Source organism: Pseudorasbora parva, chromosome 16 (assembly GCF_024679245.1).
Source record: "Pseudorasbora parva isolate DD20220531a chromosome 16, ASM2467924v1, whole genome shotgun sequence".
NCBI classification, from domain to species: domain Eukaryota; kingdom Metazoa; phylum Chordata; class Actinopteri; order Cypriniformes; family Gobionidae; genus Pseudorasbora; species Pseudorasbora parva.
Genome location: NC_090187.1, coordinates 24,002,812 through 24,026,780, shown reverse-complemented (window position 1 = coordinate 24,026,780; position 23,969 = coordinate 24,002,812). Strand labels below are relative to the sequence as shown.

Sequence of the window (23,969 nt, the reverse complement as noted above, 5' to 3'; positions counted from 1 at the left end):
ATGAAATATCAATATATGCGATATATGTGATATATAAAGTAAAAACATATATGAAACATATTAGAAATTGGAACAATTCCATATATTGACATATAAATGTATCCCATATATTATATATGTTAATGTATGTATAATACATATATTGACACATAGGTCTCATATATGAAATATCCTAATATGCTCATATAGAGTAAAAACATAAATGCACATATATGCACAGCATCAGAAATTCCATATATTGACATATATCTTTAGTCCACATATTATATATGTTTAAATTATATATGTGACAAATCATTATCACTGTCAAATGTCGTAGAGTCTTAAAATCTATACTATGTATAAAACAAATGACATTTAAAATATAAAATATTTATAATGTTACTTATTGAGGCAGGAGATGAAGGACTCAAGGGTGCAGAGGTTAATGGGCTTTTTATTAGACTTCAAAAATAAACAATCGAAACAATCAAACCCCTTCATGCTTGTAACTGGCTTGCCTTAGTTTTTTATACAATAAGAAATCCTCAAAAAAACGGGAATTCACTTTTGCCAATAGTTTGTGTTCAAACTAACTGTAAGATTCTCAATGAGGGAGTGAAAATAAATTGTATCTATTTAACCACTGAATGAGATAACATAGTAACAATTAGCACATGGATGGAAATCCAAGACAGCATTGTCAATATCAAAGCTCAACACTATAAGTAAACTAATAACAGTAAATCAATTCCAAACCCAAAATACTAGTGATACACAAACAAAAAACAGTACCAAACAATTCAAAATGTCGTAGAGGGAAAAGGATATACAGTCTGCAATGCAAGTCTCTTGAGTGTTGTAGAAGTCCCAGTCCCAGCAGGCAATGAAGATATACAATCCTAAATCCTAGATTAGGCACTGGCACAATCCAACACAGGTAAGAAGTAGGTATCAGTGCACTCAAGCCCCATAACAGAGTCCTCTGTGAGCTTCTCTGCAAACTTCCAAACACTATGAATTAACATTTTTATGGGTACATACAAATGTGCATTTGAACAAGATTGTGAAGCATTAGAATGTACAATTCACTTAACTCTCAAACACAATGTGATTCCAGGCATTTTCACCCATGCTCCACTGCCATGCCTCTCCTCTATGCTACTCGTAACCTTAAAACCACTTCCTCCCTCTGTTGCCCTCTAGAGGACAGGATGAAAAATGTCACCCATGTACCAGAGTAACCGTTACATGCTACACAGAACAAAACATGAAAGTTCACGCCATGAGCACAAGCCGCATGCTAAACAAACAACCCTAAACACATGGACAAAAGAGTGTATACTGCCCAAGCAAAACTAGATGCTCACACGAGACCAAGTGAATGCTCAAACTGTACACTTACAACGGGGAGAAAAACACACATGGAGCTTTTAATGTCCGAAGCCTGAACCAAAACCAAATTAAGAAATGCCAGGATTCAAACACCACTATATAAATCCATATAAACTCCTATACAAGCATACTGAATGTTTGCATATATTATGTTTAAATAAACTTACATATATAAATTCGACATATATTGTTTACATATATGGCATTAACATACAGTACCATATAAAAAATCATCATATAAATAATTTTAATATATGTATATATAATAATTATTATATGGGTATTTCATACATGGTATAAACCTATATCTTCATATATCATGAGAATATATATATGCGCTAATAATGTATTGCCTTATATGAAACATATATGACATCACTACTCGGATATAGGGACATATATGTACATATATTACATTTCCGTATGGGCATGACCCTGCTTAATCGATGATCGATAAGTCTTATCGATCAAATGTCTTATCGACAATTAATCGATCATCGATTAATCGTTGACATCCCTACTTTACAGACATTTGGACTAATTGCTAGTTGGACAAATTAGTGCTTAAGAGCCATAACACATATTTTAACATAGTGGCTAAGTTTATGCAACTAATCTATATTGTCTCCAGGTGGTTAATAATGGCCTACTGAAGTGAATCTTTGGGTTTTTGTTAGAAAAATATCCCTATTTAACACAATATAATGTAAAATATTTAGCTGTCTACAGTACCTATATTTAGCTATATTTAGGGTTCAGTTGTTAACTAATAACTAGTTGCTTATTAGCATGCATATTACTAGTATATTGGCTGTTTATTAGTACTTATAAAGCACATATTAATTAATTATTCTTCATGACCTTATTCTATATCCCTTAATCCTACCCAATACCTAAACTTAAATGCTACAATAACTACCTAACTAACTATTAATAAGCAGTAAATTAGGAGTTTATTGAGGCAAAAGTCAATAGTGAATATGTGTTCCCATACTAAAGTGTTACCAATGTCGGTTATGCATTATTTTTTTTCAGTACTGCAAAGTTTTGATAAAAATGGCTCCATCTACCGTAATTAAAAATGTACGGCAAAACTATTTTACCCACAAGTTTTGCACTATTAGAGTACTCATGTGTAGAGTTCTGAACTTTGTGTGTGTTTGTATAAATGCAGAAGTTCAGAAGCAGGTAAAAACGGAACCATCCAGCAAGGCACATGGCACTGACAGGAAGCTTAAACTGAGGGGAAAAGTCTGTGGACAGTGTGAAGTTCAACTGGCCGGACTGGTGAGCTTTCATCCCTTCTGTTACGTTAACCATTTTTTAATCCCAAGCTATTCATCCATTTCATTCATCATGCACCATGTCTCAGAGGTTCCTTTTTCTCACCAAAGCTACATTTATTTATCCAAAAAATCAGTAAAAAACAGTAATGTAATTTATTCCTGTGATAGTAAAGCTGGATTTTCAGCATCATTACTCTAGACTTCAGTGTCACGGGCCTTCATAAATCACTGTAATATGCTGATTTGCAGAAGTTTGCAAGGTTCATAGAGATTAATCCTTTAAAAAGCCATTCAATAGTTGTCTTTGAGCTACTTTGAAGGAAATAATCAAGATATCCTTGAGAAACTAAAATGATGTATTTCTACATCATTCTACATGCTTGAACTACAGATATGAAACAGGGCTTTTTGAAATCTTCATGGGGACATGCCATGCCAATTCAATTATTATTTTTTGTAAAAAATGTTCGGTATCCTTAATGTGAACCATCCCTATTCAGATGTATCGGTCATCTTCTCAACCAGAATAAACTAAAGGGGGGCCTGTCTTTATACAGATAGTTAAGCATCTGGCTCTGCAAGACCAAGTGCATGACACAAAGGATGGTTCACACTTACTACTCTGTATGGTACTCTGTGCAAATATATTCCTACTCATCCGACATGATTTTTTTAGCAAAATAGACATGAACTGCAGATTCTATAGTCCTGAAGCCCTCTTAAAAATCAGTTGGGGAGAATGCCGCTGCTGTCCAGCACTGTGCTGCTGTAATTTATTTCAGCTGTGTCGTGCTGAAATGAGACCTTTTTTATGTGGCCATTAAAAGAGCCGGTAATGGGCACAGCTGTAGATTCACAGAGCAGCACTGTATTTACCCTTTTCTTTATTCACTCTGTGTGTGTGTGTGTGTGTGTGTGCGTGCTTGTGTGCGTGCTTGTGTGGCTGTATTAAAGGGGACCCTGTCACCTCTGGGAGATTTGGTATTTTTTATGCACTGTCTGTGTGTATGTGAAGGGGACTTCAGTGCTTTGAGACAGAAAGTCTCGAGGGGACATGTACCTATGGAATTTGCACGGAGGCATTTGGCTGTCAAAGACAGCAAGTGTGTTAATGTGAATGTCCGGGGTGTGTGTCTGTATCAGTGTATTTATGGATGTGTAGAGCCAAAGTTTCCTAAGGGTTCCCTCCATGCTCACTCACACGGCCCCAGAGGAACCCACAGGAACTAAAGTTGAGCTGAAATCTGTTGTTTTGTTCAGAATGAAATGCACTATGTACTGCAAACTGGATACTGTCTGCCTTCTTTTTTTTAAATAATATATGAGTATATTTCATACATCATGCCAACTTATTTTATTTCAGTTAGTTGCAAAAACACATTTTTCATTTAATAATAATATTAGATTTTATTTCAGCATTGTTTTAATTAACAAAAGTGATTTCAAATAGTTTTATGTATACAATAACAGACTATATCATGCTGCATTCTTATTGTTTAATGTTAAATTTTATGTTAAACAAGTCTTGATACATTGCATTGTGGGACAATAGGTTGTGTTTAATGCATACAGAATATAATAATAATTTGTTACATTTATATATCGCTTTTTCCGGGTTCTCAAAGCGCTTTACATGGAAAGGGGGAATCTCCTTAACCACCACCAATGTGCGTCGGCAGCCATATTGCGCCAGAACACCCACCACACAGCAGCTGATTGGTGGAGAGGAGAGCAAGAGATTTAGCCAATCAGGAGAGGGGGGTGATTAGGAGGCTATGATTGACAGATTGGGCAAATTTGGAGGCCAGGGTTACACCCCTACTCTTTTTCTGAAGGGCATTCAGGGATTTTTAATGACCACAAAGAGTCAGGACCTCGGTTTAACGTCTCATCCGAAGGACAGTGGTCTTTGTCAGTATAGTGTCCCCATCACTATACTGGGCCTTTAGGACCCACACAGACCAACAGGGTGAGTGCCCCCTGCTGGCCTCACTAACACCTCTACCAGCAACAACCTAGTTTTTGCAGTTGGTCTCCCATCCAGGTACTGACTAGGCTCAGCCTTGCTTAGCTTCAGTGGGAAACCAGTCTTGGGCTACAGGGGGATATGGCTGCTAGAATATTCACATATGCCTACTGTGCGTGTATATAAACGTCCAGATTCTGTCTAAATAAATTCAAACTCTTCCAAGCATTGTGTATCTCTCAAGCTGAAGTGCTGCATCATCATACAGAGAGGCCATGCAGACATTCAGACCGAATTAATCAAGACTGCATTGCTGGGTAGATTCATTTACAAGTGGCTCTTCAGCTATGGGTTTGATCGACCTTCTTTTAAATTCATGTGCCGATATGCCGTCTGTCTCTTTGCCCGTCTGTCCATCAAAAGGATTTTCTTATCGCCTTCTGCACTCATTTACAATCGGTAACAAAATAATGAGCTCCCTTAAGATATGTGCAACTCCCTTCTCTCCATTTTAATATGTATCCTGTTGAGCAAAAAGTGCAAGATATTTAAATATTTTTGCTGATAATAAAGTTTTTGGAGTAAATATACCTTGCCGTACGTACCCAGGGTTTATTTAATTGTTTTTGATCTGTTTCAGATGTGTTCAGAATGTGGAGAGGATTATTGTGTGGGCTGCTTTGTCAGATTCCACCAGAAGGGGGCACTAAAGCGCCATCGCATGGTTCCCGTACAGGTGAGGAGGTGTTCTGGCAACCTTCGTCCTTCCCACACAACCACACACACACACACACACACACACACACCTACACACGCCCACAGCAGTGCTAGGCACAAACCCCGTCACTGAGCAGATTCCGTCTTCCTCCTCCATTCCATTTCTCAGAAACGCAGAACTCTGGTCACCATTAGTGGACAATCTGCTCACTGTAACCCAGCTCTGATTACACACACCTGTTCCTGGGATAGAGAGCAGCCACATAAACAGACACAGCACGAAGGACAGCTGATGTGTGTTCACACACACTCGCTCTCGTCAGCTGGAGTTTGTTTTAGAGACTTGAGCGGCCCCATGGTGAGGTGTTTGATTGAAACTTTAATCAGGCGGTCAATACATCCATCATTACACCGGATCGGACCATCAGTGCCAGAGGAGAGGTGTTGTAGGGACCATTGCAGTCCTGTTAGCAAAACACACACAAACCTTAGTCATTCTTAGCAGTTACATGCCTTTCTTAGATTCAAAAACATTCATTTTAACCCGAGCATGTGTTTTTATTAACAAAAAAGAAAGAAAAAAGTCAAAGATACATTTTTATGTTGACTTACCTGCCTTCTTTGGGATTGAGTTTTATTATGCCTTACAGATTCTATTGTATATACATTTTGTATATTTATGAATGAGATTAGAATCATTTATTTGTTTATTTCTTTTTTTAGTTCTTTGAATTGTAGTCTAGAAAATTCCTCTTTCTGTCATTCCAATTTCAAATCAACTTCCTCTGTGGCCAATTCAATTAATGCGCACTGCCTGCATAATGTAATTATCGTCATCAGGAGGGTTAACGGACGTCCGCATATCCTGTCCGCATGCAGCCCAGTTTTTGATACCGTGCTGGTACTGGTTGAGTATAAACCAATTTTTTTTTACTCTGCCATCTGCAACCATCCATGGTTAAGTATTCTTTAAAAAGCTGTAGGGACACGACCGGATGCGGAAATTGAAGTATACCCGGGGCTTAAGCTGTTTTAAATGGTTGCCAGGTCATTGCTATGCAGTTGCTAAGGTGGTTAAAGTGGTTGCAGTGTATTGCTATGTGGATGCTAGGGTGTTGCTAGGTACTTTAAGGACATCTGAGGTTGCTAGGGTGTTTGTATGCAGTTACTAGGGTGTCCTAGGTGGTTGCTTAAGGCTGTGTTCACACTTGACGTGTTTTTGACAAGAACAATTTGAAAAGAGCGCTCTTTTAGAAAAAAATAACAACAAAAAATAAGCTGTCAGGGTTTAGTTCCTATAGCAGCCGAGGGCATCTTTTGTTGTTATAACAACAGCAGCAACAAGAGTGCTGTGTGGTGCAGATACAAAATGTTGAGAGAGAGAAAGTTTGCTCTTGCGTTGGCTTTTGACGTCACCGGGGAGAATGTTGGTTCACAACGACGTTTGTGGGTGCGCAGCATTATATGGGGAAGAAAACAGTATGGTGCTTACAATAATTGAGTCCAGGAGCTCTGGTTAGATGATGTGCGGTTTGCAGCATATTTTAGACTTAACAAAAGTCAGTTTGAAGACCTGCTACTGCTGTTAACTCTTTCCCAGCCAGTGTTTAAAAAAAAGTTGCCAGCCACCACCAGGGTTTTGTACCATTTTCACAAAAATGTAATAGCCCATAGAATATTTTGTTTAATTAATATCTGAGCATGCAATATATCAAAAGAAAGAGCTGACCCTCTTCTTTTAAACAAACAAAAAAATGCATTCTTTTTTATCAAAGCTTGAGTATGGGTACGTTTCATGAAGAAATATTCATTTTGAACAAAAAGCTCAAGAAAATCACATTTTTGTGAATTTTATGAATTTTTTTTCCTCACAAATAATGGAGAATTCTGTTGTTATGGAAATGAGTCAGGCCTTAAAAAACTCGCTTGTCATTGGTCAGCTTGGAAAAAAGGCGCTTGATGTTTTTTATCAGAAAAGTTTAACTTTTTTGAACTTGAAAAGATGCACTGAGCTGAAGAAAAAGATGTCGATGTTGGCGCTTAAAAACGTGCTCACAATTTTTTGGAAAACACGGTTTACTCCATAGGATTATTATGTAAAACAGCTTAAGAAAAAGTGTGAACACAGCAGCACCCTAAGGCTGGAATACAATACATGACTTTTGTTAAAATGTTTGCCCTATCTGGATGATTCGACAATAGTTGTTGAAATCTCCTCCAGTTTGAGGATTTCGGCAGTCAGAGTTGACAGATTTCACATCTTTTGGAGGTTATGAAAACTAATTTAAGCTGATTTTAGAACACATATCGTAGTGTATGGTGCATTGCTATTGAAACCGAAGCTGGCCTCTAGTGTTGCAATAAAATACAATATAAATACAATAACAATACAAAAGTAAAATATAGCTGCAAGCTGCAATTGTTGGGGACAACCACAAGGTATACATGACAAGTCATGTCAACATGGCTGGGAGCATCAGACCAACAGCAACATTGAGCAATTAAAGACATATTAAGATATTTTTAGGCAAAATGGCTGAAAAATCATAAATACAGCCACTACACTCTAAAAAATGCTGGGTTAAACCCATACTCAAAATTTGTGCTCTGCATTCCTATCCAAGTTAGTGCGCGCACATAAGGAGCAGTGAGTAGTGAAAACACACACACACACACACACACACACACACACACACACACACACACACACACACACACACACACACACACACACACACACACACACACACACACACACACACACACACACACACACACACACACACACACACACACACAGAGTAATTTGGGGTTAGGTGCCTTGCTCAAACACTACTAATAAGCATCATAATAATAGTTTTTCTTTTTCTTTATTTCTCTTTGTACCCATTAAATTAACTGTGTGCATGTAAAAATAACTGTTCTCATTAAATTTTCCTTTAAGCTTTATGTGATTTTAATATTATAGTACAACCCATTCTCACTCCGAACTACGGTTACTTAATTGGTAATGAATTGAAGGTTGACACTAATTACACTAACTTCTGTGTACAAAACCATGAATAACTGTAATTAGTACATTTCTTGCAAGAAAAGAAAACCAACAAACACTATACTGGTCAAAAATTTAGAATCATTAAGATTTAAAAACATTTTTATAACAATTTCTTATGCTCACCAATGCTGTGTTTATTGAAACAAAAATACAGTAAATAAAGTAATATTGTGAAATATTACTACAATATAGACATATTTTGTTACATAAATGTCTTTATAATAATTCTAAAATGATAAAAGTTCTGGCTAAATTAAAGGATGAATTGTTTTGAATGGTGTATCACGGTTTAAAACATTGATATTAATAATACAAAATTGATCACTAAATCAGCATATTAGAATAATATCTGAAGGATCATGTGACATTGAAGAAAATTCAGCATTTCCATCACAGGAATTAATTATATTTTAAAATATATCATTTTAAATTGTAATAATATTTTGTATTATATTATTATATTTTTTATAAAAAGCCTTGGTGAGCATAAAATACTTCTTTTAATTTTTTTTTTTAAATCTCACTTTTGAACAACTGTACTATACTCTCCCAAACCAGCCACTCGAATAAACAGCAGTAGGTATCTGATCTTTAGCTGCACATTTATATAGTAAGATCCATTAATAATCATGTAAGTCACATTTTAACTTGAACCTCTGAGCCATTCAGACTGTGTTGAGTCTACAGGGAGAAATCCGCTCATTATGGCCTCCTTTGCAAGTTTAAGTGCTAACCCCAGGGCAAACAGGAAACATATACCTCACAATGACCACATGACCAAAAGCACCCCACACGTAACATATAAATATGTATAGCTATCATCATGTGTGTGTCAGTTGTTTGGCGCGTGTGAGTTTCTCCAATTATTGGATACTGCAGGTATGCTGGCAAAGTGTGGTGATTGGCTCTTCCTGGGAGAGGGTGACCTTGAGTGGCCCACATAAGCCCTTCACATCTGTCCTCATGTTTACATCCAGTCATGCAGCATGCTGGCAGCATGCTGGAAGACGTTGAAGTAGATACACAAACACAAGCAAACACGTCCAGATGGAGGAGAAACAGAAGGATCCATAGGTTTTATTCATAAACCTAATTAGTTATTTATGTAAATTTACACTATCCAAAGTGACTTGCATTGCATTGAAGGCACACATTTGATCTGTTCATGCGTGAGCCATGACCTTGGTGATCCCAGCACCATGATTGAGCTACAGGCTTACAGTGCCGCCAAAGAAGGTAAGAGCTAAGTGAAGGAAAGAGAAAAGCTGAGAAAGAGAGAGCAGTCACAACTTTGCTCTTTCCTGGCAAGAAACTGAGAATTGTATTTAACTATGCCCGGCTCTAATGCAGCTTTATGCATCCTAATCCTGTTTAATTTGCTTCCATGGGGGACAAGAGAACAAATATGAATGTTTTCATCCTCGGGTTTGTACTTTGCTATCTTGGTTTGTCTTCGTCTGTCTTTCCCCTTCTGCTTTTGATTCGTTCTCTTTTATCTCTGTTTTCAAATAGCATGCACTTCTTTCCCTATTGATAGTTTCCTATTGCTTGCTATTGTCTGCAAACATAAACTATCGATATGCAGAGATAAACTAATTAATTTGCTAATGTTTACTCTAGTCTTAACTGATGTGGAAAGAAAAAGCATTATTCAGCAGCCCTTACCACCATGATGGCCGCTAACAATGTTATCTTAAGGACAGGATGTCATAAAGAGAAATTAGTTGACTGGCTATCGGTTTTGGGGTTAATTAGGCTACCTGATTTAACCACACTTTTTTTTTTTCTGGGTTATTATTCATTTGCACATTTAGAGATATTTGTTAATGTTGGCAATATACGATGGACTTAAATAAATCCTACCAAGCCAGCTGTAAGTGCTATTTTTTCTCACCGAAAGCCTAAAAATCGATATGAATGGCTTTTTTTCTAACCATTTAACTTCTGTAATATGACTTATTTAATAGTGGCTGTCATTTCGAAAAGAAAAGTGTAAAAACATTTCCCAGCATGTCCTGCATTACATTGTAACTGCATTATTGTTTACGTGTTTTGCTAGTTTCTACGAACGGATAGCTGATACTTTCATTGAAATTTTCATTCATCTCCACAGATGCTGTCTATAAAGCTTGTTTTGAACACAGGATATTTATTTAATGATCTGGATGAATGCTTTACCTATAGGGAGAGTGCATTCATTTGGTTGCATCAGTACATTAGCCGAGTCATTAACAGGATGCATTTGTGCACTTTGAATTAAAGGTCTGTTTGAAATCTATGTTTCATCCTCCAGGCAGAGCTCCAGACCCCTGTCAGCACTCGGGATGTGTTGGGTCGCCTCCAGCAGCAGGTAAGCAGTGAGGAGAGTCAACTTGCACGAGGTGCATCCTCCAAATCCACTGATGAAATAGAAGCCGTAGAGGAAAGATCAGCTCCTAGGAGCCTTCAGCCCATGTCTGATAACCAAATACACCACACACAGGTTAGTCTCTGATTGTTTTGGATTGTACGTCAAAGTCCTTATAATCAGACTTATACATCTTTTACATGATTTTTGCTTGTTTCTGCGTTTAGAAATGTATAAGGCATTACATAGGTATTAATAATGTACATTTAAAAGCATTATATTTTTTTCAGAATTAGTTTTTAAGTCAAAAAGCATTATGCTGTTTGCAGATTCTTTGTTCCCTCTGAAATTGGTCTCATATGTTTCAATGCACCTTTCTAAAGCTGTAACAATGAATAGATAATTATTATAATGTATTATAACTGTGTACATTATTCATTACAGTTTTATTGGTAAGTTTTTGTTGGGTGGAGGGAAGTAGCTGTTCGAATACAAATCTGCTCTCAGCTGTCTGTACAGTATGGACACTTGACCATGTGCTCCATTTAATTTAGTCTCCTCCTCTCACTCTCTGTGTCTCGCCTCAGGTGTTGTTTGTGAATGACGGTGTTGACTTGGAGGACGAGGAGGCTGATGAGGAAGAGGACAGCTCTCTGCTGGGAGGATGCTTTGATGAAGAGCAGTCAGCCAGGTCTTTCCAGGAAGCTCTGAAAGAGTGGAGAGACAGAGGGCAGAGACCAGGTCAGACACACACACGTTTGTTTTTGTGAAATGTTGGACATTCCATAGGCGAAAGGGTTTTTATACTGTACAAACCGCATTTTCTATCACCTTACACTGCCCCTGCCCCTAAACCTATTCATTACAGGAAACATTCTGCATTTTTACTTTCTCAAAAAAACTCATCATGTATGATTTATAAGCCTTTTGAAAAATGGGGACATGGGTAATGTGCTCATATTTCACCCTCTCCTTGTAATACCTATGTCATACTCATGTCATTATACACATTTGTGTCACACACACACACACACACACACACACACACACACCGAGTCTGTGTGGATATGCTACAGTCAAACAACAGTAATAAAGTGACATACCGTCAGGTTTTTTTGAGCTGCCACGTGTATTCTGTGACAGGCTGTCAGAACACACACACACAAACAGTCTCTCATAAAACATTCTCATGTGTGGCATTGACTGAAATAACGCACGCCGCAAGTGTGACAGGGCCACTGATTGGTTGCCAGGTAACTACATATGCATGACAAACATGTGCTCTGTGACGACGCGTGTGTGTTTCCAGGTGCTGTCTAGAGTTTGCAGAATTGCCTCTGATTTTAAAATTTATGACACAATGAGTTTGAGAAATTATTTGAATAAACTTGAATGATGATGCCAGGTCACAAGAATTCAATCTGTTAGGGATATTAGTCAAGAACCACTGGATGCAGAGGAGGTGTTTGTTGCTAAATGAAAGCAGACGTGTAGTTTCCACACACTCTACTCCTCTGATGTTTTTAGCTCCGTATGAATTCAAATACTAGATTAGTATATACTGTTTACTGCCTCCTATGGTTTAGGAATATATAAATATGTGTCCTTTATGCAGTGATGAATGCCATCTAATCTTATCACTTTCCATGTTTACCCTTGCAAAAACATAATTTCCAGTCAACTTGCCAACAGCCAAATATATAGTAAACCAGAGAACTAAAACATCATAAGGTGGCTTTAAACACATACAATTTGTAATCAAAATAATTTTATTTCACACAGACAGGGACAATAACATGTGTGGAGTGTCTCTGTCTCTGTAGCATGTCAGAAAATGTTTGTTAACGGAAGGTGTTCCTAACATATCTTTTATGTACATATTGTTGGGGGGTAAATTTGAATTAAACAACTGTTCTTACATTCATTTAAAGGGTTAGCTCACCCAAATTTTTATTTTATTTTTATTTTTTAAATGTATTACTTACCCTCATGTCGTTCCAAACTTGTAAGAACAGGTTTTTTCGTATTAAACTATATTATTCCCTTAACTAAGACAATTTGATACATACCTCTCTCGTCTCAGTGCGTACACTTAAAAGTGCAATTAAAAAGGAGTACTATAATGTATGTTGGAATAGCACTTCTGAGAGTATTTCGACTCGGCGAAATACTCTCAGAAGTGCTATTCCGCCATACATTATAGTTCTCCTTTTTAATCCGCTTAGAAAAGCACCACGTTTTATTTTATGTCATCATACTTGATGGTTCAACTATTCGTGCAACTGTATTTAAATAGCGGAAATGTGGAGTGTTTGGTCGCTTCTAACTTGATCTCTGTTTGGTACCATATTGAATGAACTGGGCTTAGTGGGCTAAGCTAAATGCTATCAGATCGTCACCGCGTGTCAGAGAGATAAGACGAGAGTAGTATGTATCAACTCTTTTTAGTTAAGGGAATAACAGTTTAATATGAAAAAGCGGTGGAGTATTCCTTTAAGATATTTTTATAGAAATTCAAGTGCTCTCTTACCCCTCCATAGACTGCAACTTTATTACCACTTTAAAAGTGCACTATGCAACTTTTCGTCCACTGGACGGCGCCTATTCTAAACGGTTTGCGAGTACTGGGACTTTTATTATGACAGGACGGTCACGGGACACACTTCCGCTTTTTCTGGTCAGGTAAAAACAGCTATTTTTATCATATCAGATACATTCAAGGGGCCAAGGGCTTCGGGCATCCGTCTGCTCTCTTCCCTGAACTGAAATGAAGTAGTGGGCTGTACTTTCCACACGATTGACATCAGGTTCAAGTACGCCAGGTTGGCTGGTGGTTATGTTGCCCGCATACCGCCTCCCATGGCCGATTACCTGACGGGCCGGGGCTAGTAATGCTACTGCTAATTCAGGTTGATATCTCTGCAGCACTATAACTTGACATTTTTTTTAATGACATCATCGCCCTTATTTCTTCTCATTCTTTTAATGCGTGTAGGTCATTTTTTTGATATTTTTACCTCAATTTTTACACATGGCACCTTTAAAGGCCCAGAAATTAGTAAAGACATTGTTAAAATAATCCATGCGACTACAGTGTTTCAACCTTCATGTATAATGAAGTGAGAAGAAATTCAAGTCTCTGTCACTGTTCAAGTGAGCACCACGAAATACGCGTGTGTTGCTGATGCAGGAGTCGGTGGCGTTCTGACGTAGAACCCAGAGGCACTGCACTGTTTACAACTTGAACATCATAGGGGACTGACGCGTAAGATAAGAAAATGTTAAATAAAGCCATTATTTTAGATTTTGTTTGCGCACAAAGTATTCTCGTCACTTCATAACATTAAGGTTGAACCACTGGAGTCACATGGACTATTTTAACAATGTCTTTACTACCTTTCTGGGCCTTGAAACAGGGCCTTAGACGTTACAGTCTAAAAGGGGTCAGAAAGCTCTTGGATTTCATCAAAAATATTTTCACTTGTTCGAAGGCCTTACGGGTTTGGAGCGCCATGAGGATGAGTATTTAATGACAGAATTATCATTTTTGGGTGAACTAACCCTTTTTAATGTTCAGATCATACTGCAGCAAACTAAAGTTACTCCTTTATCTTGTGTCAGACTCATTGAGTTTATTCCTCTCTCGCTTTTCTTTTCTGTACTTGGCTAGCAGGAGTCTCACACGCTGCAGTGCTGCTTGGCTTGCGCTCACTGTGATAATGACTGCTGTGTTAAGGGGGTTTCAAATGCACTGAAGTCTAACCGGCCTTTATATCCTCACAATACAGAAAAAATAACTCTCAAAACAAAGACAGAATTATGTCAATAGTACTGCTTGAATTCTGCACCAGACAGCTTTTTCTCTTGTGTCTGTGTTTAATATAAATTCTTTAGTGGTTTGCTGGATGGTAGTATTTAATCGGGTTATACATACTTCAGCTAAATATGGCTACTATCCTGTTCTGTATGCACACAGTTCGGAATCAAGATCTGATTTGTGTCTTTTCTCTTTCTAGTGTCCGTGATGGAAACGCAAACAGAGAGAGGATCCCATGAGTCAATTCACGTAGAGTTCAAGGAGGACACTCTGAGTTACATGGAGAAACTCCTCCTGAAAAAACACCGCAGGTTAGTGCTTGTCACTTCACACTTTATAACCGGACAGACACAAATTGAATAAGAGCATTACAAGCTTCATTTACCTTCCCAGGTCCCAATTAAGGTCCATTTAAGATCAGTTAATGACTTATGGTTGCTAATTACACAGCCTCACCTTTAAGTTGTTCTTAAGTCGCTGGAATTTATTGAGCTAATCAGCACCAAAGCAGTTTTGTGGTATTGTTTTACTTTGTAAAATGATCCTCAAACACACACACACACACACACACACATACACGTCTATATTACCAAGAGGGGACTATCACTCTACACTATCCAAGAGGGGACCTGTGTTTCTAGTCATTTTGAAGAAACAAAAATGACATACAAAATTTTCTTTTAAGGTCCTTATTCACAATATAACTTCAAATGAGATTTTTTTTATTTTTTTAAAAACATGCCAAGAGGGGACCTGAATGATGTCTACCTATCCAACAGGGGACCTCCATAGACTCTAATGGAGCTGTGTGTGTGTGTGTGTGACCGATGTCTACCTATCCAACAGGGGACCTACATTAGTCTGCAGTGGAGCTGTGTGTGTGTGTGTGTGAATGTGAAGTGAGCTGGCAGTCAAGTCTGTCTTCATTATATATATATATATATATATATATATATATATATATATATATATATATATATATATATATATATATATATATATATATATATATATATATATATATATATATATATATATATATATATGCCATCTCCACCATTACATGTCTTTACAAATAAATAACATTGTTTTTTAAATTATATTAAATGCAGTTAAGCTTCGTACAGACTATATAATGTGTCGAGTAATAATATGTCTTTTTATAATAACTGTGTTCTTTTGAATGTACTGAGAAGTATTTATTTGTAACCTAAAATATACTTTAATGCCATTTATTTTGAAGCTTATTTTTAAATATATTTATTACACAGTCGCAATAAAGTTACAAGATGTAACATCAAGTAACACACTATACTTAGTTAGTCCACAAGTCTTCTTGTGCTTTCGTATGTTAGTCAACACATTAAAATAAGTTAACTTGTTTACACAGGCATCTGGTATCACAATATGCACACATAAATAACACAATATACCTTAGACATAACACCTAATACATTACAGGAAAGTCATTTCTTTAAGAAATTCATTCTCTGTTGTGTCTTCATAATTACAGTATATGATCAGTCCACATCTCTCATTTAAGATTATTGTCAGGTACACCAATGTATTTACATTTGTGCCTGATTGTATTAGCTGCCTATTCAAATATAGTTTCTACTCTCTAAACCCCCCCCCCCCCCCCCAAATAATTTTTTCTTGAGATTTTAAGAGTGAGATTTTATTTCTTGCACCAATTACAAAAATAAAATAAATCAAGGACTGGACAAGCAGAAATTGTTCTTTAGGGTTATAAGGTCCCCTGTTAGATAGTAAATCACGACGCCTGTGTGTTTGCTGTGACATTTCTTATCATCACAAACACACTGCAAAGATTTAGAGTTTTTACAGCAATACCTGAGTTTAAAGGGTTAAATCAAGCATAAATAGCTCTCTAATGTATTAATTGCAGGTCATTATTGAATAGTGATTACGTTACACACACACTGACTCAGGTCCCCTGTTAGATAGTAAATCACGACGCCTGTGTGTTTGCTGTGACATTTCTTATCAACACAAACACACTGTAAATATTTAGAGTTTTTACAGCAATACCTGAGTTTAAAGGGTTAAATCAAGAATAAATAGCTCTCTAATGTATTAATTGCAGGTCATTATTGAATAGTGATTACGTTACACACACACTGACTCAGGTCCCCTGTTAGATAGTAAATCACGACGCCTGTGTGTTTGCTGTGACATTTCTTATCATCACAAACACACTGCAAAGATTTAGAGTTTTTACAGCAATAACTGAGTTTAAAGAGTTAAATCAAGCAGAAATAGCTCTCTAATGTATTAATTGCAGGTCATTATTGAATACTGAATATGTTACACACACACTGACTCAAGTCCCCTGTTAGATAGTAAATCACGACGCCTGTGTGTTTGCTGTGACATTTCTTATCATCACAGACACACTGTAAAGATTTAGAGTTTTTACAGCAATACCTGAGTTTAAAGGGTTAAATCAAGCAGAAATATCTCTCTAATGTATTAAATGCAGGTCATTATTGAATAGTGATTACGTTACACACACATTGACTCAGGTCCCCTGTTAGATAGTAAATCACGACGCCTGTGTGTTTGCTGTGACATTTCTTATCATCACAAACACACTGCAAAGATTTAGAGTTTTTACAGCAATAACTGAGTTTAAAGAGTTAAATCAAGCAGAAATAGCTCTCTAATGTATTAATTGCAGGTCATTATTGAATACTGAATATGTTACACACACATTGACTCAGGTCCCCTGTTAGATAGTAAATCACGACGCCTGTGTGTTTGCTGTGACATTTCTTATCATCACAAACACACTGCAAAGATTTAGAGATTTTACAGCAATACCTGAGTTTGAAGGGTTAAATCAAGCAGAAATAGCCCTCTAATCTATTAAATGCAGGTCATTATTGAATAGTGATTACGTTACACACACACTGACTCAGGTCCCCTGTTAGATAGTAAATCACGACGCCTGTGTGTTTGCTGTGACATTTCTTGCTGTCATAAACACACTGTAAAGATTTAGAGTTTTTACAGCAATACCTGAGTTTAAAGGGTTAAATCAAGCATAAATAGCTCTCTAATGATATAATTGCAGGTCATTATTGAATAGTGATTACGTTACACACACACTGACTCAAGTCCCCTGTTAGATAGTAAATTACGACGCCTGTGTGTTTGCTGTGACATTTCTTATCATCACAAACACACTGCAAAGATTTAGAGTTTTTACAGCAATAACTGAGTTTAAAGAGTTAAATCAAGCAGAAATAGCTCTCTAATGTATTAATTGCAGGTCATTATTGAATACTGAATATGTTACACACACATTGACTCAGGTCCCCTGTTAGATAGTAAATCACGACGCCTGTGTGTTTGCTGTGACATTTCTTATCATCACAAACACACTGCAAAGATTTAGAGTTTTTACAGCAATACCTGAGTTTGAAGGGTTAAATCAAGCAGAAATAGCCCTCTAATGTATTAAATGCAGGTCATTATTGAATAGTGATTACGTTACACACACACTGACTCAGGTCCCCTGTTAGATAGTAAATCACGACGCCTGTGTGTTTGCTGTGATATTTCTTGCTGTCATAAACACACTGTAAAGATTTAGAGTTTTTACACCAATACCTGAGTTTGAAGGGTTAAATCAAGCAGAAATAGCTCTCTAATGTATTAATTGCAGGTCATTATTGAATAGTGATTACGTTACACACACACTGACTCAGGTCCCCTGTTAGATAGTAAATAACGACACCTGTGTGTTTGCTGTGACATTTCTTATCACCAAAAACACACTTTAAATATTTAGATTTTTTACAGCAATAACTGAGTTTAAAGGGTTAAATCAAGCAGAGATAGCTCTCTAATGTATTAATTGCAGGTCATTATTGAATAGTGATTACGTTACACATACACTGACTCAGGTCCCCTGTTAGATAGTAAATCACGACGCCTGTGTGTTTGCTGTGACATTTCTTATTATCACAAACACACTGTAAAGATTTAGAGTTTTTACAGCAATACCTGAGTTTAAACAGTTAAATCAAGCAGAAATAGCTCTCTAATGTATTAATTGCAGGTCATTATTGAATAGTGATTACGTTACACACACACTGACTCAGGTCCCCTGTTAGATAGTAAATCACGACGCCTGTGTGTTTGCTGTGACATTTCTTATCACCAAAAACACACTTTAAAGATTTAGAGTTTTTACAGCAATAACTGAGTTTAAAGGGTTAAATCAAGCATAAATAGCTCTCTAATGTATTAATTGCAGGTCATTATTGAATAGTGATTACGTTACACACACACTGACTCAGGTCCCCTGTTAGATAGTAAATCACGACGCCTGTGTGTTTGCTGTGACATTTCTTATCACCAAAAACACACTTTAAAGATTTAGATTTTTTACAGCAATAACTGAGTTTAAAGGGTTAAATTAAGCAGAAATAGCTCTCTAATGTATTAATTGCAGGTCATTATTGAATAGTGATTACGTTACACACACACTGACTCAGGTCCCCTGTTAGATAGTAAATAACGACGCCTGTGTGTTTGCTGTGACATTTCTTATCATCACAAACACACTGCAAAGATTTAGAGTTTTTACAGCAATAACTGAGTTTAAACAGTTAAATCAAGCAGAAATAGCTCTCTGATGTATTCATTGCAGGTCATTATTGAATAGTGATTATGTTACACACACACTGACTCAGGTCCCCTGTTAGATAGTAAATCACGACGCCTGTGTGTTTGCTGTGACATTTCTTATCACCAAAAACACACTTTAAAGATTTAGATTTTTTACAGCAATAACTGAGTTTAAAGGGTTAAATTAAGCAGAAATAGCTCTCTAATGTATTAATTGCAGGTCATTATTGAATAGTGATTACGTTACACACACACTGACTCAGGTCCCCTGTTAGATAGTAAATAACGACGCCTGTGTGTTTGCTGTGACATTTCTTATCATCACAAACACACTGCAAAGATTTAGAGTTTTTACAGCAATAACTGAGTTTAAACAGTTAAATCAAGCAGAAATAGCTCTCTGATGTATTCATTGCAGGTCATTATTGAATAGTGATTATGTTACACACACACTGACTCAGGTCCCCTGTTAGATAGTAAATCACGACGCCTGTGTGTTTGCTGTGACATTTCTTATAATCACAAACACACTGCAAAGATTTAGAGTTTTTACAGCAATACCTGAGTTTAAAGGGTTAAATCAAGCAGAAATAGCTCTCTAATGTATTAAATGCAGGTCACTATTGAATAGTGAATATGTTACACACACACTGACTCAGGTCCCCTGTTAGATAGTAAATCACGACGCCTGTGTGTTTCTCTCCTCAACCCCCTCAACCCCCCACTCACAATTTACATTTCAATAAGGGAAGACTTGAAAAACCAGTTTGTGAACCACAGGCCAATAGAGCTCAATATACCAATGTGGCAGAACCCTTCTCAAATAAACTAGAGAAGATGCTGGGATTTGACCTGTCAAATTAAACTAAATTACAGTTTTTACAATCGCTATAGGACACATTTCTCAATACTTTGGTCATTTTCAAAATCCTTCACACAGTTCTACAAACCAACTTTCTGCTTCACAGCAGTTATTTCACATTCAAAATCCACAAAAAACAACAAAACACTTAATTCATGTCTCAAATCAAGTGCCAATGATCCACAGTTTAGCTTGCACAGACTGAAGTTGTGATCGCTGTGTGAAGAGTTTTGAAAAAGGGACTATTAAAGTTATTATTGAGAAATGTTTCATAAAAGGAAATTTTATATCACAGCTTAGCTGTGGATCAACACTGCTTTAGCACAAACGCATTCAATGGCAACATCTTTCGATTTACCTGAATTCTTTGCTCACTTTGACACAAACACAATCAAAACTTTGTTCTACAGGCCAATTTGCACATCATTACATGCTGTTTTCAAAAGTGTTTAACTTATGGACAAAACAATAACATAATACAAAACTGAATGAGACAGCAATTTACAACATGTATACAGTAATACTGTAATGTAATTTATCCTGCTAAAAAAATCAAACACTATCAAAGCAACTTTGATGAAACTGAACACCAACACAAGTGTTAGGCCATTACCATCCATTCAAAAGAGGAAACTTAGGAATAATGTTGTACTGTAATGTAAGTATGCAGTGAATTATAGCAGTACAGTGTCATTCTAGTTTTGTAAAGTCATTTTAATTCTATAATGTTCCTGATGTTAGTGTTGATGTAAACCTGTGCTGCCAGTGCTCTGGAAGAGTGAGTTGATTTGTAAATGTAAAATTAAATGCTGTGAAGCTGAAAGTTGGTTAGCAAATGTATAAACTCCTCACTCAGTTCTCCTAAAGATTGGTAAATGTGTCCTAGCGATTGTAATTTCATTTCATCATGTAATTTCAATTTATTTTTGGCAGTGTATTTGGTCTAGGACATAGGTAACAGTAGTGAGGTTCTGTGTCTCACCTGTGAGAGTATTCATGCATTGAAATGTAAATTACTGGTGGGGGGTTGAGCAGCAAACTCAACACACACACTATTCTCTATTCCAATTTCAAGAGCACATCTAAACCACTAGCCCAAACACATTACAAGTGAAAGCACAAATAAATACAAAAGATATGATCCACATGAAATAAACAGTGCTTTTTGGGATGGCCTGTCAGTAGTTGTAATATAACAGTGTATTGTCCTCACTGTAAAAAAAAAAAAAAAAAAAAAAAAAAAAAGTGTTTTTTTTTTTTCTCAAAGTGTATGTTCACTTAACTGAACCTAACATTAGCAACTATGTTTACTGGGATACTTCCTATTTTTTTTTAATAATTTTGTATTAATTTGTCCACTTAAGAGTAAGAAGTCCTGAAAGAGAGCTCAGTTTAGCATTCGTGGACTGTCAGAGATACAGCTTTTGGGCGTGTGCTTCAGATGTTCATGAATATAGCACGTGAGTAATGAAGAGCCTTCTGAAGCAAAAAAAGGCCCTCTGAAGCAAAGTGGCACGTTTGTGTAAGAACAATGTCCATATTTTAAACTTTATAGACTAAGCTAACTATTTTTATTGAAAGAAATTGTGTTTTAGTGTTATTATGAAAAGTTTTGTTTAGCTCTATCTTCTCTCTTCAGTGTTTGTCAGTGCACATACGTCAAGGATTCATGGGTAAAGAAGGGTTACTCTTTAAAGGACAACTCCGGTGAGAAATGACCCTCAGAGTAATTAACAGATGGTGGTTACCGAGTAGATCTTCTGTGGGATGCGTTTTCATGAAAATCAAATGTAAAGAGTTTTATCTCTAAAAACAGATTTGAGCGACGAACGCTGTGCTAAGTGATGAACTGTGACTTGGAATCTCATATGGGCCATTGTTTCCGGAAGAAAGCACTGAACGCAGTAGAGAGAGAGAAAAAAAAAACTCCATGTAATTAGATTTCACAAACTTAATTCCTATCGACCAGCTCACTTAGCACAGCGTTCGTGGCTCTAGTCATCGAGACTGTTTTCCAAGATGGCTGCTGTCCGTGAACGCATAATGGACTGTCTTTATAAAGTATATTCTTATTAAACTGTTTGTACTCTTACAAAGTTCTCAATGCTTCAGTTTGCATGTAGGGACCCTCATCATGCTGCCGTGTTAGTGTGAGGCTATTTTGAGCCTTGTTAGTCGTATTAGCTAGCGATTTAATTTCACTTATTCCATGCCCCATAGACAAACATTATAAGCTAATCTGTGTTTAGAGATTAAACTCTTTACATTCGATTTTCATGAAACCGCATCCCAGAGAACGATCTACTCGGTAACCATCTGTTAATTACCCCTAGGGTCATTTCTCACCGGAGTTGTCCTTTAAGCGCAAGTTGATTCGTGTAGCACTGTAAACCGAAAGCTAGTATTTTAGTCTATAAATATTTAAATATGCACTGTAAAAAAAAAGGTTGTTTTTTGTTGGTTTAACTTAAAAAAGTAAGTAACCTGGTTGCCTTAAAATTTTGAGTTTACTATTCACTATTCAATAGTGACCTGCATTTAATACATTAGAGAGATATTTCTGCTTGATTTAACCCTTTAAACTCAGGTATTGCTGTAAAAACTCTAAATCTTTACAGTGTGTTTATGACAGCAAGAAATGTCACAGCAAACACACAGGCGTCGTGATTTACTATCTAACAGGGGACTTGAGTCAGTGTGTGTGTAACGTAATCACTATTCAATAATGACCTGCAATTAATACATTAGAGTGCTATTTCTGCTTGATTTAACCCTTTAAACTCAGGTATTGCTGTAAAAACTCTAAATCGTTGCACTGTGTTTATGATGATAAGAAATGTCACAGCAAACACACAGGCGTCGTGATTTACTATCTAACAGGGGACCTGAGTCAATGTGTGTGTAACATATTCAGTATTCAATAATGACCTGCAATTAATACATTCGAGATATATTTCTGCTTGATTTAACTCTTTAAACTCAGGTATTGCTGTAAAAACTCTAAATCTTTACAGTGTGTTTATGACAGCAAGAAATGTCACAGCAAACACACAGGCGTCGTGATTTACTATCTAACAGGGGACCTGAGTCAGTGTGTGTGTAACGTAATCACTATTCAATAATGACCTGCAATTAATACATTAGAGAGCTATTTCTGCTTGATTTAACTCTTTAAACTCAGTTATTGCTGTAAAAACTCTAAATCTTTACAGTGAGTTTGTGATGATAAGAAATGTCACAGCAAACACACAGGCGTCGTGATTTACTATCTAACAGGGGACCTGAGTCAGTGTGTGTGTAACGTAATCACTATTCAATAGTGACCTGCAATTAATACATTAGAGAGCTATTTCTGCTTGATTTAACTCTTTAAACTCAGTTATTGCTGTAAAAACTCTAAATCTTTACAGTGTGTTTGTGATGATAAGAAATGTCACAGCAAACAGACAGGCGTCGTGATTTACTATCTAACAGGGGACCTGAGTCAGTGTGTGTGTAACGTAATCACTATTCAATAGTGACCTGCAATTAATACATTCGAGATATATTTCTGCTTGATTTAACCCTTTAAACTCAGTTATTGCTGTAAAAACTCTAAATCTTTACAGTGTGTTTGTGATGATAAGAAATGTCACAGCAAACAGACAGGCGTCGTGATTTACTATCTAACAGGGGACCTGAGTCAGTGTGTGTGTAACGTAATCACTATTCAATAATGATCTGCAATTAATACATTAGAGAGCTATTTCTGCTTGATTTAACCCTTCAAACTCAGGTATTGCTGTAAAAACTCTAAATCTTTGCACTGTGTTTATGACAGCAAGAAATGTCACAGCAAACACACAGGCGTCGTGATTTACTATCTAACAGGGGACTTGAGTCAGTG

General features: G+C 36.7%; 1 protein-coding gene across 3 annotated transcripts in view; it reads left to right on the top strand.

The window, feature by feature from the left end:
- Positions 1–23,969, top strand: part of zbbx (zinc finger, B-box domain containing) — a 64,216-nt gene that overhangs the window by 11,136 nt on the left and 29,111 nt on the right. For all 3 annotated transcript variants that reach the window (XM_067419606.1, XM_067419607.1, XM_067419608.1), the window contains exons 6-10: positions 2,549–2,661; positions 5,267–5,362; positions 10,692–10,880; positions 11,333–11,486; positions 14,762–14,873. In XM_067419606.1, the coding sequence (XP_067275707.1) occupies positions 2,549–2,661; positions 5,267–5,362; positions 10,692–10,880; positions 11,333–11,486; positions 14,762–14,873 (664 nt within the window). The remainder of the gene's footprint in view (positions 1–2,548; positions 2,662–5,266; positions 5,363–10,691; positions 10,881–11,332; positions 11,487–14,761; positions 14,874–23,969) is intronic.